This window comes from Falco punctatus, assembly GCF_963210335.1.
Source record: "Falco punctatus genome assembly, chromosome: 1".
Taxonomy (NCBI): domain Eukaryota; kingdom Metazoa; phylum Chordata; class Aves; order Falconiformes; family Falconidae; genus Falco; species Falco punctatus.
Window position 1 is genome coordinate 73,143,162 of NC_137580.1, and position 17,599 is coordinate 73,160,760.

The 17,599-nt window shown below is 42.8% G+C and overlaps 1 protein-coding gene across 9 annotated transcripts in view; it reads right to left on the bottom strand.

The window, feature by feature from the left end:
- The window catches only part of PDLIM5 (PDZ and LIM domain 5), a 142,014-nt gene that overhangs the window by 114,253 nt on the left and 10,162 nt on the right, over positions 1–17,599 (bottom strand). For 8 of the 9 annotated variants that reach the window (XM_080368841.1, XM_080368840.1, XM_080368837.1 and 5 more), the window contains exon 2: positions 15,459–15,594. In XM_080368841.1, the coding sequence (XP_080224967.1) occupies positions 15,459–15,554 (96 nt within the window). In that variant the 5' untranslated portion in view covers positions 15,555–15,594. Of the gene's footprint in view, positions 1–15,458; positions 15,595–16,323; positions 17,370–17,599 lie in introns of those variants that run through there. The other variant, XM_080368842.1, reaches the window with a different exon arrangement.

The window sequence follows — 17,599 nt, forward strand, 5'->3', positions numbered from 1 at the left end:
AGTGAGCCAAATGAAGAATGGAAAAGATATTAAGGTTAGAGTTTCACTTCATTCCCTTTTTCTTTCCACAATGTGTTAGTTTAAAATCAAAAAACTAGTTGAACTTATGCTATAAAGCCCATTCTTACGCTGAAATCCAGTTTTCAAAGTACACACGTCAGACGTGCAGATGGCCAGTCGAAATGGTGTCCCCGTGATGGCTGCGGAGTAGTGTGGTCACACATCTGTTACGTTCTGCTCTGTTACCTCATGTTAAACAATAGCATATGGAAACATAAGGTACATATCGTAAACATCATTCCTTCTCCTCTGCAGAAAGAGGAATCACAAGTTTACCTATATAACAATCCCATACAGTTTACAACGACTGGACCCCGCCCAGATATTTCTGCAACATGGTATAGACTTTTTCCATGCCTTCTTCCAACATCTTTATGGGTTAGTGCCTTTTAAGAGTATTACAAATTTATAGATTAAGCAATATATTTCCTATACAACTCAGCAGAGGTTCAGGTTACTGTCATCCACATCTCTACTTATTCTGACATTTCCTTGGGATCTTGCCTGCCACGCACCGTCCCCTATTTCCAAGGATTTCCCACACACAACACGTACTTGCTAAAACAGCAGAAGACACAACAAGCAAAGCAGCTCTCTGGAGTAATACACATTTCTTACTGGCTGAAGACTTGTCTCCCCCAGATCAGAGGAAACCAGTGAAGCTGGCCCAGGAATTCTTGCAGGACAAAGGAAGCTCAAAGCTTTATTCGTTAAAGGGCTTATTCCACGTAGCACAGCAGTTTGGATTCAGCACACTCATAATGGACAAGTTACAGAAATAAGTGTACATATTCATCCTCCATCTTTTTCATCTGCATATTGCAGACAGAAGAGACCCACCGCCCACTGCCTTCCCTCCACCTCATTATTTCACCACTGCACACAGAACGAAGCACTGGGCAGCTTGTTCACACCGCACGTTCGGTAGTCGGAGATCAGCAAAGTAGCAGTTCTGCTCTCCTTTTAAAGTACAGCAGGACATCGATCAGAATTTCTGGCAAATCACATCCGAGAAATTCATGAGGCCAACGCTCCCAGCTGCCCACTCCTCCCCGCACCGCCGGGGGTGACCCTGCGGCACAGCGGGTGACATGCCAGCTCCTCACCGGTAGCACCCTGAATCCCAACATCTGATGAAGTCCCAAGCAAGACATTCCTGCATACCTCTGCTGAAAGCCCCCTCCGCCCTTTGAAACACTCTGGGCTCGTGGCAACTTGCAACGCCTCGTGAAAACTAATAGAAAAATACTTCCCCCAGAGCACAATCTGTCAGAGCAGAATTCATTTACGACTTGGCTGAACAAGTTCCAGGGCACTGAGGGCTTCCTGGCTGGCAGGAAGAATTATTCAAATCCCACCTGATTTCTTCCCCCCACCCCCGCTTTCTTTTACTTTGCTTATGCTGCCACCAGAAGCTGGAGCCATCATTAATAACCTGCCACTTTGCCCTACTTATTTTCCTACCAGTGTTAAATTCTACTACGCATGCCACATACTGTTTATTTCTGAAGGTCTCTAGCACACCAGCTGCTCTGCAATTCACTTTCCTCTACCACATATACGTGAAACTGCATACATTGTGTCCCAATAAAACAGCTTTTAGACAGTCAGCAACACTTTGGTCACTACGTAATAGATTTAAATAGTTGGATTTGAGGCAGTATTCTCAGAAACTTGAAGATTTAACATGTTGTCTTTTTAACTACACACGCAACCCAGGTTATAAAAGATCTGCAAAAAATTGTTTTGGGAATTAGGAAAAAAAAAAACCAAACACGAGAAAAATATTTGGCACAGCTCTGTGCCCTAAAGTCCTGAAATATTTATTATGCTACTTGACCATAGGATCTAGTGCTGCCACCCTCACACATTCAAAAACCATGAGTCAGGCCCTAGAAATAAGGAGTGTTTTTTAATCTCACGATCTGAGTGCCAAGATACACTCTGAGGTTTCGCTAGGTTTTCCAGTTTACTTTTCTTAAATCTTCAGTGCAACACTGAGGGATTATTTCAACGATTTAAACTTAATCACATTTTGATACAAGCACATCAATACAAAGAACTGGGAGTTTAACAGCACCCACCACCACTCCCCTCCCAAAAGTCCACAGTTACTGTGACACCCAAGAATAGCACCAGCATGAGGAACTCTGGGTTCCTCTATAATCTCGACCGGAGCAACCTTCCTGTGGATCATCCCTTGGCAGGGCTGCGTTAGGAATATCACTCCAGCATGCAGGAAGACAGCAAAAGAGGTCAAAGACAGCTATGGGTGGTCCTGAGTAATGTCTAGCTGGGGTTACTGGTGGGGATCCCAAAGCACTTCCTCCTCCTTATGGGATGGCTGGCAAAACAAACTCAGCTCTGCTGTACTGCAGTGCGGACCCTCTGATGACTTCGATTTTGACCCATTTCAGTTCAAGCCTTTCAATAACAGCTCAACCTTTACTTTTCCTCCCAGTGTGAAGAAAAAGGATGGGCATGGCCAAAGGGGTATCTTCTGGGTGAGTTTTAATCAACACTTCGCCTTTAGACTTCATTTATTGCTGAACGGGTATCAACTCAACTAAGCTGCTACTTTCCTTACAATGCAGTTTAGCCCTATCACATTATAACAGCCTCATGGGCACGTGAAACCAAACCCCTCCATATGCTCTCCTGAATCAGAATGGGCTGCAGTGGCTGAGGGAGGAGAACTGCTATCGTTGCCGTGAAGCTGGGAAAGCAACAAAAATCTTGTGGTGGGCTCCAACAGGTAGCCCCATGCGTGGGGCGGTAAGAAACTGAAATACGTACTGAAGCCTCCACACCCAAGGTGGTCATGAGTCTGTCAGGAGACTGAAAGGCAGAAGCCACCTCTAGACCCATCTCACCACCTCCCGTATGTAACACCAACTACAGAATTTTCTCTGAAGAAGCCAGCAGTGCTTTCTGGGCTGGCGACCCAAAGCGTATGCATAATGATGATGGTACTTATGCTTGTTCAGAAATCCAGTGGTACCCAGATGCACTCTGCTGCACGAAACAGCAGCTTGTTCCTTGATGCTGAAGGATTTCCTGCAACTGTACCAATAAAGAAAAAGCTGCCATGCAGCCTTGCTTTTCTGTTTAAACGGAAACTCAATGCTGGGCACAGTAAAGCCAGGACATACCACAGTCTGGCACAGCAAGGAAAAAATGGAAGGAAAAGGATGGTTACAGACTTACAGTACAGTATTTATGCAATTCAAAAAAGGCAAGAAAACACTGTAAGTACTTATAGCATCTGGTATACAGAGTCCAAAACTTTCATCGTTAGTCATTTGGAGCTTTCTGACATCCTATGTACTTGAGTTTAATACTTTTGTGGGGTTTCATAGGGTGATACCTAACTAGGACTATCCCTTTCATTCCTACCCCATCATACACTCTTCTGAACCCTAAACCCTGTTAATGCCACAAATAATAATGGCTTCTGAGTGGCACTTCTCTTAAATGATAACCAACAGCAAAAACACCTGGTAGACTTATTTCAGTAGTAAGATAGAAGTCCTCAGCCTGAGGAAAGTGAGGGGGAACAAACTGAAGGCAGTACAAATAGTGTTCTTGCAAAACCACCTGTCTCTTTACGCTAGAACAGGTGACAAATTGAAAGACTCAGACCTACTTAGCAAAAACAAAAAATGGCACTAGAAAACCAGTGGGTTCGAGTGGTTAGCAACCATAAATGCCAAAGTGAAGTATTTCCTAATCCATTGTTACACATTACATTTCCTAGAATTGAAACTAATATTGCATAAATGTCATTGCATGTAAATCCAAACTCTTTGCATGCTACGCCTCTCAAGTCACAAAGCTCATCTTTATCCTCTTATTCTGGATAATATTTTAACTCATAAAGGATCCCCTCTTGTGAGGTCTCACCACTCCCCCATATTCAGCTCCCCCCACATCCCGCACCCCACCACCCCCTCCACCCGGTCATACAGGAGTTTCTCTCAAGGGAAAGAGTCCATGCTATAGGATAAAGGCTGATCTGTACTAGGTAATCATCAGGGCAAAGCAGGACAGTAGAAGCTCTCCAAGACCTCATTTGGTGCCACGGGAATATGTTCTGTTGCTGCCTTTAGTAAAGGAGTCCGAGAGCAGGAACAGGGTGATTACTGAGCTAAGTGAACAGGCGCAGGTTAGGATGTGCAATAACACCAAGTACAGCGCTGCTCACACTGTCAGCGAGTGACAGAATCGGCATTTGGAGTTACCAGAAGCACTCCAGGCACTCCATCCTGTTGATGAGGTCAGGAACCAGTTGACATCAATAGCTACAGCGTCCAAATCGTGTACTTACACCCATCTGTCTCCATTACCATGCCAAAAGCGTGCCTTACATTTGAAAGGAGGAAGCAATAGGGGGGGAAAGCCCAGCAGTTTGTGACCTCCTGCTGTTGGAGAAGGCTAAAGTAAAGCATCAACACCAACAGGTTTGTCCTAAATCCTTACTTCGACTCCTGTAATCAGTTTCCTGTAAGCAATTTCCAGTTATTTAATCCTACACCATCCAGGACAGAATTATAAACTGATCTGGACTGTCAGCTGCAGCAGCAGCAGTTTTCATCAGGTCAGGTATCAAAACAAATTAATGTCATTTGAAGTTCTAATAATCAGCAGTTTCAGCATTTTAAAGTTCAAGTGTAGATGTGTCAATGGAAGAAAATACTCTCACAGAGGAGCTACTCAACCAGCCAGAGTGTATCATGTTCCCTCTGACATAAGAGGGATGGTAATACTTTTACCCAGAGAGATATTGCTAGAATTCAAGTCTCCAAGATTTAAATGCACACCTCCAGGAAGCTTCAAAGTTTTCACATTGAAAGTCAATTGCATTTCTAGACATATACACAAAATTTATTCTTTCAATCAAAAATACTCATCCGTATTTTGTTCAGGAGCTCAATTATTTTAGTCAATAGTTCAGAAAAGACAGTTGTACAAAGCTACCCCAAAAATGACGTGCTCTGAGGCACTAATCTCTAGTTTGAGAGTGCAATAATCGCACATCGCTAAGAGAAGTAAGGGGATAGAGCATCTCTACAGCATTTCCAGAGCAAGAGGTAGTAAAACACCACCACATACCTAATACACAAAGTCTCCTCATCCCCAAATGCTACTAAACCACCTGATTTAGCCCTATAGTTTTAGTGACAGAGGTTGACTGGCTGTTCAAAGGTCTGGTTTTAATCTAGCTCTCAGGATGTCAATAGAAATCTCTCCGCTAGCCAGTTCTCTTACAGCTAACAACCCCTGAGTAATGCACCTTTGACAGAAAGCAGACAGTTGGCTGCGAAAGGTCAATTGTCTCCTCCAAGCAAGTCAAAGTTTCTTTCCTTCTGGTAACAGCAGTCTGAAGGCCCAACACTGCAGGGTGCTGAGCAGCAATACACGGCAACATCGGCTGAGCCTTAAGCAAGGGTCATCTTACGGAAATAATTTCTATGCTTAAAATGGCACTTTTGCTCAAGTGTTTGTGTAGCACCGAGACTTCAGCTCTTAGCATGTACAGGATTACACTCAATCTGCACAATAGCAAAATAATTTAATTTACAAATTGAATATGCTCTCAAAGGAGATTCATTGTAGCAGGAGCTTACATGACTTTTGCTTATAGCCAGTTGCCAAAATACGACAGCTGGAAAGTGAAGAGAATAGACCGTATCCATAGCTGACAAAAGCTGTAATTTAATAAGCATTCGGTGGCAGTTCTTACAGCTTAGTATGCTGACAGACATGTCCTAGCAAGTCTGGCTTCCACACTTCTAGACACTATTGTCCCCAGGTACCTGCCCCCTACCACAGTGCCAGCAGCCCCGGCTCCCCCAGCCAAGCCTGCCAGCCAGAGAGCGCCTCTGCCACACCAGTGCCACCCACTATCCCTGCTTAGGGCACTGGCAGAGGAAGAGTTTCATCCATGGAGCTGGCTTTGAGCTCCGACAGGGAGATGCAAGCACTGGTTTTCTTCTGCCAACCTTCTTCAGCCAGCGATTACCACTGACCGAGGGGTGGGGGCCGGTTCACATAGAAGTGTGTTAGGTATTATGTGAGCTTATTCCCATTTTCGTTAATTGCCGAGGCATTGGGGTTTCTTCCCCCCCACACACACCTCTGTCCATTAAGAGGACAGGAACCCAGGCTGCCAGATAGGATGCAGTGCTGCCTGCTCTCACCCGCTGCTGCTTCCTTCAGCAAGGCTGGCTGTGTCCCTCGATCGCTACTACTATATTTGATGAATCCAGACAAAGTCCCTCACAAAGAACTAGTACATTGTCCCCTGAGGGTTGAATATATTCTGCTTGCCAAAATACCTATTTGGGGAGGTGCCTTTTCATTCCTGAATGATAGTTACCAAGCCACGTTAAACACTAAGCAGAGAACACCCTTACTTGATCTGGACTCAAAACACTGTGATTTGACAGTGAGCTGCAGAAAGCCAACAAGAAACAAGAATTTACTCTACCAAGATGTCTTTCATGCTTAAAGCTTTACAAGCCTTCTATTTCCCTATCAGGCTAATAAAAGTGAGACCAACCCAACTTCCACAAGCTCTCTGGCTTGTAGATTTCCACTGATTTTTTGTTTGCTCTTCTCTTCTCCTACCGCCCACCCCACACACCCCCCTTTAAAGGCATTAGGTAAAGAAAAATAGAACGTCACTGAAGGAATTGTTTAGATACATGAGCAAGTTGGAGACAGGCAATCCCATTAGTCTACCTCTCCATGTCTTTCACACGAAGCCAAGCTATGTCTAGAACCACAAAGAGAAGAGGTAAAAGTCACTGGTAAGGGAGCCTCCCCCTCCCCCACCCTCCCTAATAAATACAGCAATTTTGGCCTCTTAATTCACAGGAGAGAAAGAAAAGTTTCACTTAGTAGCAGCATTGGACTCAGAACTAACTACAGCTGGCTTGTCATATATAAGATGTACATTAGAAAGAAAAAGTTTTAACAGCAGATATTCTATAAACTTTGAGATTAAGCTGCCCTGGCTGTGGCAGCATTTGCACAGCAAAGCTGCTTTTTTATTTTTTTAAGTGTTCTGAACAAAAATGTTCTACAGCTAGAGATTCTACCAAGGTGACATAATATTTTTAATAACAAAAAGAACCCTTTATTTATGTCTGCATTTTTCACATTTACAGCATTTTGCCTTCACTCTACAAATTCCTTCTTAAAAATCTAAAGTGCTATTACTACAATATCACACTTCAAGGAGACACTTGGATAATTTTTTCCACAGGTTTAATAAATTTTGGGTATAAGAATATCTAAAGATGATCTGCTTAACAAAGGCTTAACAAACATGGAGTTTTACCTTTCTGAATTCGATACACTCTACATTAATCCATGCTTAGCATCTAAATCATTATTCAAGCCTTCAAAAGAACTATGAAGTAACACAAAATGTTTCTGTTGCCTTCCTACGGTAAGTACTTCACATTGATCGATCACTTGTTAAGGAAGGAGCTAGATACCACATTAGGTCATCCCTTAATATAGACCAGGGTAAGCCAAACTTCTTTCATATCCAGTTAACATGCAAACCATTTGACCTTTCCAACAGGACTAAAGACGCAGCAAGATCCACTTTTTAGCCTATGAGACTTCACACAAGGCATTACATTTTACTTGCTCTGATACAGGCACAGCTGACAGCAATTGCCAGAGTTCATACTTTCAAATACTTTCAACTATCAGATGCTATTTTCTCTTGCTTTTACTTTTACTAAGCTTAACTGTTTAAGCTGAAGTTTCTAACACAAGATTAACTCAGAGTAAGATGGCAACTACAATTACAATAATCCATAATAGGAAAATATTATGGACTATTTTACTTGAAATTTTCTGGACTACAGTAAAAGAAAAAACACCAACCTCTTAGGGAATGTATAGGATCTTCCTGGTTTGAGTGGGGACTCAACACTTGGTACATATCTTGAAGCTCAACAGAATACAGGCAGGAGTCACCCAGCTGTCACAGAATTAGTAATTTCACTCCAAGTTTTCTGGACTGTAAACACTGAAGACTGCTGTTTTCCCTAATAAGTAAAAATAAGTGACTGACTACAGAAATCTCTTTGTGCTCTGTGGCTCCTTGATCAGTAGTTTTGGTGCACAGTTTATTCCATCAGTGCAGCACTTATTTATCTGCTTTGAGGATGTGCGTTGTGATACAGTCTTCAATTTATAACATGCTACTTTGTCCCCCTACTACCTCTCTACTTGGGTCAGCATACGCAAGAGGCTATGTGGTGGGAACTGCACTGGTATCTTGAAGTGTCAAAAGATGCAAAGGTACTGTGCGGGGGACACTACCTCATCAACTGACAGTGCTGAAAAGTGAGTGACAAATGAAGCAGAGAAGGGGAAAAAGAAAGCGGGAATACCCCTGTGCAGTGCTACACAAGTCATTTAAATCAGACTTTTTACAGCCTGTCCAGTAAGGGTGGCCTTCATTCCCCACTTGAAACCTTAGGTCTGTTCTGCAGAAGTGATTAGTGGCCACAGACACGTGCAGCTGGCTGGTATCTGAGCAGCAGCCTGCCCTCCTCGCAGCTGTACCAAACCTCACAGAATCCACATTTTGTTTCTCTCTTCCTACTTCTCCCTGAACTTCATTTCCATATGTATCTAGTTTTAAGCAAGTCGTTAGAGGCTGCTTTTAGGGTATACACATAGCACAAGCTCCCAATGCCTTCTTTCCTCACACACACACACCCCACCCTTAGGAAGAAGGGATTGAATTGCCACAGCACGGCACTACCAGCATGACCATGCTCCTGAAGAAAACCCTTCAAGAACAGTTCCTGGAAGTGAACATATTTACAAACCTGATCTATCAGCAAACTTGTCCTAGAAGACCATCACAGCCCTAATCTAAACCCGTATAGCCCACAATTGCCTACCGACATACTTACAGCAGTAGCTTGTTTGCATCTAAACCAGGCTAGTGGAGTTAGTGATACTCCCACCAAACGTCTTCAGCATCTCTCATCAGAGCAGCAGGACAGTACAAATTCCTTAACACAAGCAAGGCTTTAAGTCAACATGGTAAGTGAAGCTACTTGCACCTCAAAGGACTCCATGCCCAAAGTTCTTTGCCTTTTTCTTCTGCCCATGTTAACACTTCTAAGAAAATACCCCTCTCCACAAATTCAGTTTGAGGAACTCTTATAGTAAGGGAGCCTGAACAGATACTTTTGTTACATTTCCCTTACTTTTACTACCCTGCAGACTTGAGTCATTCAAAAACTCGTGTAGCATCGGCCTTAGCAGCACCCTCCTTTCCTTCCGTCTCTATTGTAACAGCGACCTATGGAAGTAAATGTACTTCCATTTCTCATATTTATTCAAACAAACCTCAGCCTCAATATTTTTTTTTCTTTTTCCACCACTGGCAGGAGGAACATCACCCTTCCCACATTTCCACTGCTTGAGGCACATGAGAGACAGTTTTCTCTCACACTTTGCCTTATATTGATAACATATGAAATCTATTCTTATTAATTCAAAACAAAAAGAAAAAAAAAAAAGTCAACAATGTTATCTCCTGGCTCCATACCAAAGCCAAACAAACAAACCTTTCAACACTACGTCTATTCTCACAATGCGTTCTGATAGGCATCGGCCAATGAATAATGAGAAAACCAGTTACACTAAAAATAGCCTCTCACAGAAGTTGTCAGGCCTCCAGGGCCAGATACTTACAAAGAAAACATGCCTGGTTTTTTTGCAGTTACTATTTAATAAATGGTCCTGCTTTTTGGCTTCTGGAAGGACTGCCAATTTTGCATCTGCTCTGAACATCTAATCAAGTGTTTATTTTTTCATGACATCTGTCTTTGAGAAGCAGACACTGCAAACAAATACTTTAGGTTTTTCATCATGAAGTATTTAGCTTGTACTCCTCAGACTGTAACTAAACTGTCACTTATAAGAGGAAAAAGAGTTACCAGCATTTTTTAATGTTAAAAGAGTATGTTCACACATCACATCAGATATTGCTTAGCTGCAAGGTCTTTGGTTCCTTTTTCCCCCCCGTACAGCCAGCTTCACTTCTGGGGGAATGACATCAGTAGAGGAACTATTTTAAAGTAAGTTTGCTTCCTACTTGGTCTGAGGAGGTTTTCTGAAAAATAAGGTCACGAACAGACAAGATGCAGACACTTTTCTTCTGCCTCTTCTCCCCCACACCCTCCCTTCTTCCCAGCCCCACTCCACTGATGATGGTCTGTCGTGCTTTTTCACATTGCATAACAGAATAGACATGGGAAGGAAGACAAATGGTCAGGGGAAACACAGGCCTTTTCCCAATTTTCAACACAAAGACACCAGACAGCAATGGAAAAAGAGGGGCAACTGGGAAATTATGTCTGTACCAACTGATCTCTCTTTTCATCTTGAAGTTAAAGTGAGGAGCTCTCACAAGGAGGATGTTGCTTGCAGGCAACTGCGCAAACTCTGAAGCACTAACCAGCACTCTTAGGATTTCAGAAAACTAACCGATATTAAACCACTTACGCAGCTGAGATCTTTACAATTGCCCATATTCCACTCTGTTCCAAAGAAAAACCTCTGCTCCTTCAGACCTCGCTGCAGAGAGGATACAAACTTTGGCACTGGTAGCTCATTTGTCATTCTCAGTATTTTTTTCAGTAAACTACATCTTGTAAACAGAATTAAACAAAACAGAGTAACACTTCTTGCTTTATGTCTTGGCTAATCCCATCCATTTCATAAGCACTGATAGTTCTTGTAAAATGCCTCACTTACTGCCACAGGAGCAGGACCGGCAGGTAAGCGCTGTGATCTCCACCGGTACCTCTGACCCCATGCCACTTCAGCTGTATCTTGTGCAAACCATCACAACTTGGTAACAAATCAAACCAGCACAGCGATGCCAGCAGCTGCCAGTTAGGGCTTAGTTAGTAGCTCTCAGTAGCTTCCAGGATGAAGCATAAAGTTACTGACACAATTATCACCGGCCAGGCCAGCAGTTGTTCCAGTGTTTCTCTCCTATTTCACATCTCCATTTCCCCAAGTCCCCCACTGCAATAACTTATTTCATACTTACACAAAACTTTATTTTACTGGAAATGATGCATATGGCTTAATAAAATTCACACAAACACAAGGGCAAGAGGCTCAGCCAGACTCCAGTCAAAGCTGACATGCTCTAGCTCTATTCAAAGCATCATTTTCCTTATTATTTTCACAGATGTTAATGACTTTAAAATAGCTTGCTTCCAAATATTAAGGCAGCCAAAAGCCAAATGCCTGAATAAGCAAACACTGTGCAAAACCATCCATACACACTCCATCCACGTGGACAGCTTGCTGAGTAACCATATACATACCTGGGCAGCAAGAAAGGAAAGTGGGAGAACAGAGACAACTCCTCCGATAGTGACCTCCCAATACCAGCATGAAGAATGCCAGTATGCTCACGTGGGATGAGAACTGAGCAGCAGATGTGCTGCACATGCATTCCCTACTTCATCATATGGTGGGCTGCTCCTCCACCTACTCCCTCCCTGGGTGTACCGCTGGCTGGCAGATTCATTATCACAAGTCTCCCATCAACAACAGGCTTGCAACAACAACACAGAAAAACATACTTGAAAGAGATGAAACAATGAAAACTGGAAAACTGCACAAAGAAGGGGCTATTTCTAAGGGGGGGGGGGGGGGGGGGGCGCGGTTGTTTGTTTGTTCTGGGGTTTTTTTTGAAAAGGCAAAGTGATCAGTGAAGCAGGAAGAAGTTGGGGGCAGGAGGGGGATGACCCACAGTGAAATATGTTGTAGAAAAACAGAGCTGTCAGTCAGGTCAGGCATTTCAAGAAGGCCATATTCCATTTAATTCCTACAGGAGAAAGACAGATAAGAAAACATTTTCTGAAAGTAGATGGCTAGACTTGCCAGCAGGATTGAACAAAAAACAAGAAAACATCCTATGTATTTTCATGAGGTGGGAGGGTATATATTGCACAATAGGCCGCATTACTATTCAAACTACAGTTTCACATCAGTATTTCCTTGTTTCTAGTAGTAAACACTGCCATAAAACAAAGACAAGCACTGTTTAGACTGCACCACTGACAGGCTACAAACATTTCAAGCATACATTTAGAACAGTATCTAAACCTCTCACAGGTCATCACAACATAGTGAATGTATCATCAATACCAAATGCTATTTGTTTCAATCTGCAGGGAAAAGCAGCTTTAACAATTCCAATGCTGCAGTAATGCTTATGTTAATTAAGTACTGGGTACTAACCAACTACCCCCAAAACAAAAGCAAATATAATGTTAATTCAAACTCTAAAGAAGTGTGTATTGTTTTAAAAGCTACTGTGTTGCACATAAGCAACATGGACCATGCTGTAGATACCATTAACCCCAAATTCTGTAAATATAATACTTAGCACGGGCAAGAGCCTCTCCAGGAATCCTGCCTAGCAGTGTGTTTGGATTGCTTTATCTCCAAAACTGCATTTCCTTATTTTGATCCCAGCAGAAACAAACTCTTGCACAAACAAACCTAGAAGTCAAGAATCTATTGAGTGCAGACCAATTTTATTCCCAAACTGCACATATTCCTAGCATCAGTAGGATTTATCCAAGACCACAGATCCACGCGGGTATCAGCAACAGCAGATCCCTTATTATTAGCAATCATGATTAAAATCAAAATAATTCAGCTGCAATTACTTGGTCCGATACTCTTTTTTGACCCAGCTTCTGTTTAGCAGAACATCCTGCAACTTGGACATAAATTTTGTGTGGAAATAATTGAGAAACGAGGAGGACCCGTGTTGTACATCCAACACTCAGTGTTGTGACAATGCCTCCCAAATCTATCAGGTGGAGATGCCTATTAAGTAGCTGCCTTCTCAGTGGTCTGTGTTGATTCTGAAACAATCAATTCACTCATATGAAAACAAAGCCAGATGACTTACTAAAAAAACTTTCTCCAGGGAACCATACAAGATCTTAATCTATTCAAATAATTAGTAAAAAGCTTTAGAAATGGGTGTATTTTCTGTGGTTTGTAAACTGTACTTTATTTGAACTTACTTTCAAGCAGTTTCAACTAAAGCAGGAAATTAGCCCCAGCAGTGCAGCCAGATTCATCCTCAGCAGCTAGAGGACAAATTAAAAACAAAACCAAACCAAAGAAATCCTCCCTGCCAAAGAACATAATTCTGCTGTCTCATTACTGTTTTGCTAAAATAATTCAATTAGCAGTCTTCAGATACAGGAAGGCATTTGTGCTTCATCAGGAAAAGAAGGGCTGGGGGGTGACTAGTACATGCTGTTCTAGCATACCAGGAACATGGCATTGAATTCTTCCAGCTACCGGGCCAAAGCTGGATTGGCATACCAGAACTAAGCACTTTTTTGATCCAAAGGCCAGAGAGATAAATACCAAGCAGTCTACTTATCTGCATGTTCTTAATTGCAAATAAGAAACAGTCCAGCTGAGGTATAATAGGTTAATTGAGCATTGTGCTTCCCCCTCCCATGCACAAATTAAAGTTCTAAAACCACCCTGGTCCCCATCTTTTATTACATCTGCTTTTGTGGGCACTGACATTTGTTATTAGGGAATCCCATAACTGAGGCTTTTATACGTAGCTACTTAGGCCACTTCCCCAAGGTTACTCCGTGCAACAGCATATTTGATTCCTGCAACACAGTAGTAGCCTAAGCTAATTTCAACATACGTTTCCTCTTTAGAATGTTCTAGATGGGAAGCCTGCTTACAGCAGGACTGCACTCTAGATCTCCAGGACAGCAGAGGTGCCTACAAAAAAAAGCTACCCCTTCCCCAAAACTAGTTGTTTACTGTAGTTTACTGTCTATAGCGCTTAACTGCTCATCAGTACCATGCACAAGTACCGATGCAAGCAAGAGTCTATGCTTTCGCAATCCTTGTCGTGAGAGCACTTCTACTGACAAATCAGAAGAGTGCTATCCATATCCCCAGGTCACATTACTCGATACTGTAGGAGTAACAAGCTACTGAACAAGAAACTGAATTACAGTTTAGCTTTAAAATCCCAAAAATTTTGGAATAAACTGCTTCTCAACCTCTTTTTGACTCAGGTATCTGCTGTATTTGTCTGTAGGCAGGCGTTCCTACAGCTCTCCAGTCCATTTTAGCCATATAAAAATAATATTCCAGAGCCAAACTGTATTTTAACTTCACCAGCATAATCCACAAGTGGATAGGATAAGCCAAGTCTAAATGAATTGGCAGAGTTTGAATTGCTAGTTGAGATTAGCTAAAAATATTGCCATGATGCATAAACCCAAATAGAAACCTGCTCCGTCGCCCAGGGCAGTATCAATTCTGCAGTCCCAACAGGTGTAAAAAATAATTAATCTTTGTCACTAAACTATACAAATATGCAGGAGGGAGAGGAGAGCTGCAGACAGGGAAGGGGTCATTTGTACATAAATGCTTCCACACTGCAAATCAGATTTGAAGGTGCCAGAGTATATGGAGCCATCAGAAGCCAATTTCTTCACCCAGAGAATTCTAATAATCCTATAAATTCAATACTGCAAAGTTCATGCCCGTATTTTATATGTGAACTGCTTCAGCCATCTGAAGAAGGCTTTGAAACCCAGCCCATGCTGAAAGGCAAGCCTTTCCTGAAAACGTGGCTTTAAAGTAGAAAACTAGATAGTGCCTGGGTACAAAGATCACATTTGTTTTGACTTAGTTCCTCAAATCCTTTGAATACCACTTCAGAGCACATACTCCATGAAATGCTGATGAGAAACTGGCACGTTCATTCAGGCACACATGCATAGACTGCTATTTACAACTACTGTCACTTAAGTGCCTTTTTATTGTAAATAGTGGGATTTGCAATAACAGACACCAGGAGATCCTCAAGCTGCTAAGAGCTGCTGAATAAACAAGGGTTTCATGAGTGACTTTTCCCTGCTGCCTCCCATTTGAACCGCACCGGCTGAGCCCTGCGCGCAAAATTGCTTGTCTCCTGCCAGCCTCTGCACCTCTTGTCTTCGGGGTGGGAGCAGGGAGGGGCATTCAAGGGCGGTTTCTTTTGTTTGTCACATAAATAAATGCAGATCAAATAACCATTTCAAATGAACACATCCTTCCTAAGATAATTTTGTTGGACAAAAGCCTTCAGACAATAAAGATTCATTTTCCCGGCTTCCCCTATCACACCCCCATCACGCACACCCCGGTCCCAGCCCTCTAAGCCACAGGACAAGCTGAGCCCCAGCATCTCTAATTAACAGCTCTGCATACTTCTGTCTGAGGGCTGCAGGTCAGCCACAGCATAACAGATACCCACACGCAGGCAAAGAGGCAAATGCACTTACTCGAGAGATAGACAGCGGCACATTGAAATCCTTGCCCCCTTGAAGTCTGAAACCCCAAGGAGCCGGGCCGACCAAAGACACGCTGTAGTTGCTCATGATGTTTATTATTCAAGGATCAAATCCAAAGAACCGATGCCTGCAGAAGAGAATTAAGAGTTTTAATTTAACAATGATAAAAACAAAAGGCACTGTCTCCCATTTTGAAAGTCCTCTTTCTTTGCCCATGTTCTCCTCCATAGTATAAAGACAGCCAAAAACCCACACCAGATCTGTCATTACTTGTACTTTTATTCCTCATGTGTTGTTCTCCTCCATAACCTGGCAAGAAATATAACTAGGGAACTGGTAAAATGGACTTGGGACTTTGAGAACTTCTGGTGCTGAGATGTTTGGCATCTCCTTACTTACAAAAGACTGGGGGTCAGGGGGAACCACCCAACATTATTAAAGCTCATCTTAAAAAAAGTCAATGCTGAGACAAGAATGAATTGATAGTATCCCTTGAATCCTAGTATGGAAGAAATTAGCACTACTAGCACATTCATTTCTAACAAAATGAATATCATATGCTGCCATGTCATCAGCTCAAAGCTTGTTTCTAAATACATTATGTCTCCACAGTTTCAAAACGATGTCAAAACACCACAGCTTTGAAGTTAATCAGAAGAAAATAAAGTCTCTAGAAAATTTTTATTTTTATAGCATAGCTTCATAGTGGCAGAACGATGCTACAGACAAAACAGATATTAAAATCAACCCTCAAATAAAAGCTGTGAACTAATGCGAAATACCCACGGTCACAACTCAATGTCGAGGGAGCAAAATCCAAGCATCTCCCTCCCCACACATATGGGTAACAAATTACCTTTAAAAGGCAACCCAGGCACCGAATCGCCGTTCAGCGTCAAAGGTAAAGGCTTCAGTTTCACCTCAGATAAGCAACGTTACAATGACATCTTAGGTAGTGGGTGCCATCTATTTTTGTATGGTAGAAGCCAGGCAGGAGCACACCAGGGCTGCTGTAAGACTACACCGGGACACAGGCAGATTCCATACTCGTATAGGGACATTTAAGGTGGACCTTCAGTCAAGCAGAAGCAAATGGGCTGCAAATCTCACCGAGCTCTGCAAAGCCCGGTTTGAGCTGTTCATACACTGCAGGGGGGCTGTGTTATTTTTTTGGACACGGGGGATTTTTGCAAGTGCAGCCTACCCTCACAGATCACCGCAGCAGGGCTGCCACACAGCCCCCACCGGTGCAGGGATGGACACTTCATGTCACTCCCCACTTGGTAACACAAGTTTCTGGGTTCACCTCCCAGAACCACAGAGATCCACTGCTCTCAGACTTCTTTCTAAACCAAATGGTAAATGTTATGCACACCGACAGCTGCTCAGGTAACCAGAATGGGGCTGCTGGCATTGGGCAGAACAGGATATGTATTAGGAAGCAAAATTCAGAGCTGGTAGCAGAGGTGCCTGGGCACCTGCGCAGTTCCTGACATGCCCCTGCCTCTTGGCATCCAGCAGTGGGGCAGCTCTGACCCCAAGTGCCGATTCAATCCTTCCTTAAAAGTCTCAACGAGCACCAATGTACAGAGGGGGAAACACACACCACTGGGCTTCTATGTGGCTGAGTAAGAAAAGTAACAAAAAGCCTCCACCAATTTTGAGCTAGGACTCTTAGTGGGGTGGCTCACCCCTAAAGCAAGAAGCATGAGTTGCTCCGTGCACCAAATTCCTTTAGAAGGAGAGGGGTTTATTTAGTCACAGATTTATTTTCATATGAAAATATGATTTTTTTTCATTCCCTCTAAATGAAATCCACCTCAGTGACAGGTCCCTATAAATTAGAGACTGCAGAAAAGCAAGCCACATCTAGTGACCAGCACAGATGCAGGTCATTAGCACAGGCTTTACCTGCCCGCTGAAACTGAAGGACTGGTATATTTGTTTGTTATTTATTGGGCCTTTTTTTTTAAACAAAGTAACAGCTAGTTACAATCACAGACCTAGAAAAAGATACAATGATATTAGAAAAGGATACTGTTCTTTTTCATTTATAGCAACTAGGGGGAGAGGGGGGGAGAGCCTGCATGCTGAAATGCCATGCATCACGCTCAGCATCACTCATCTTTCCC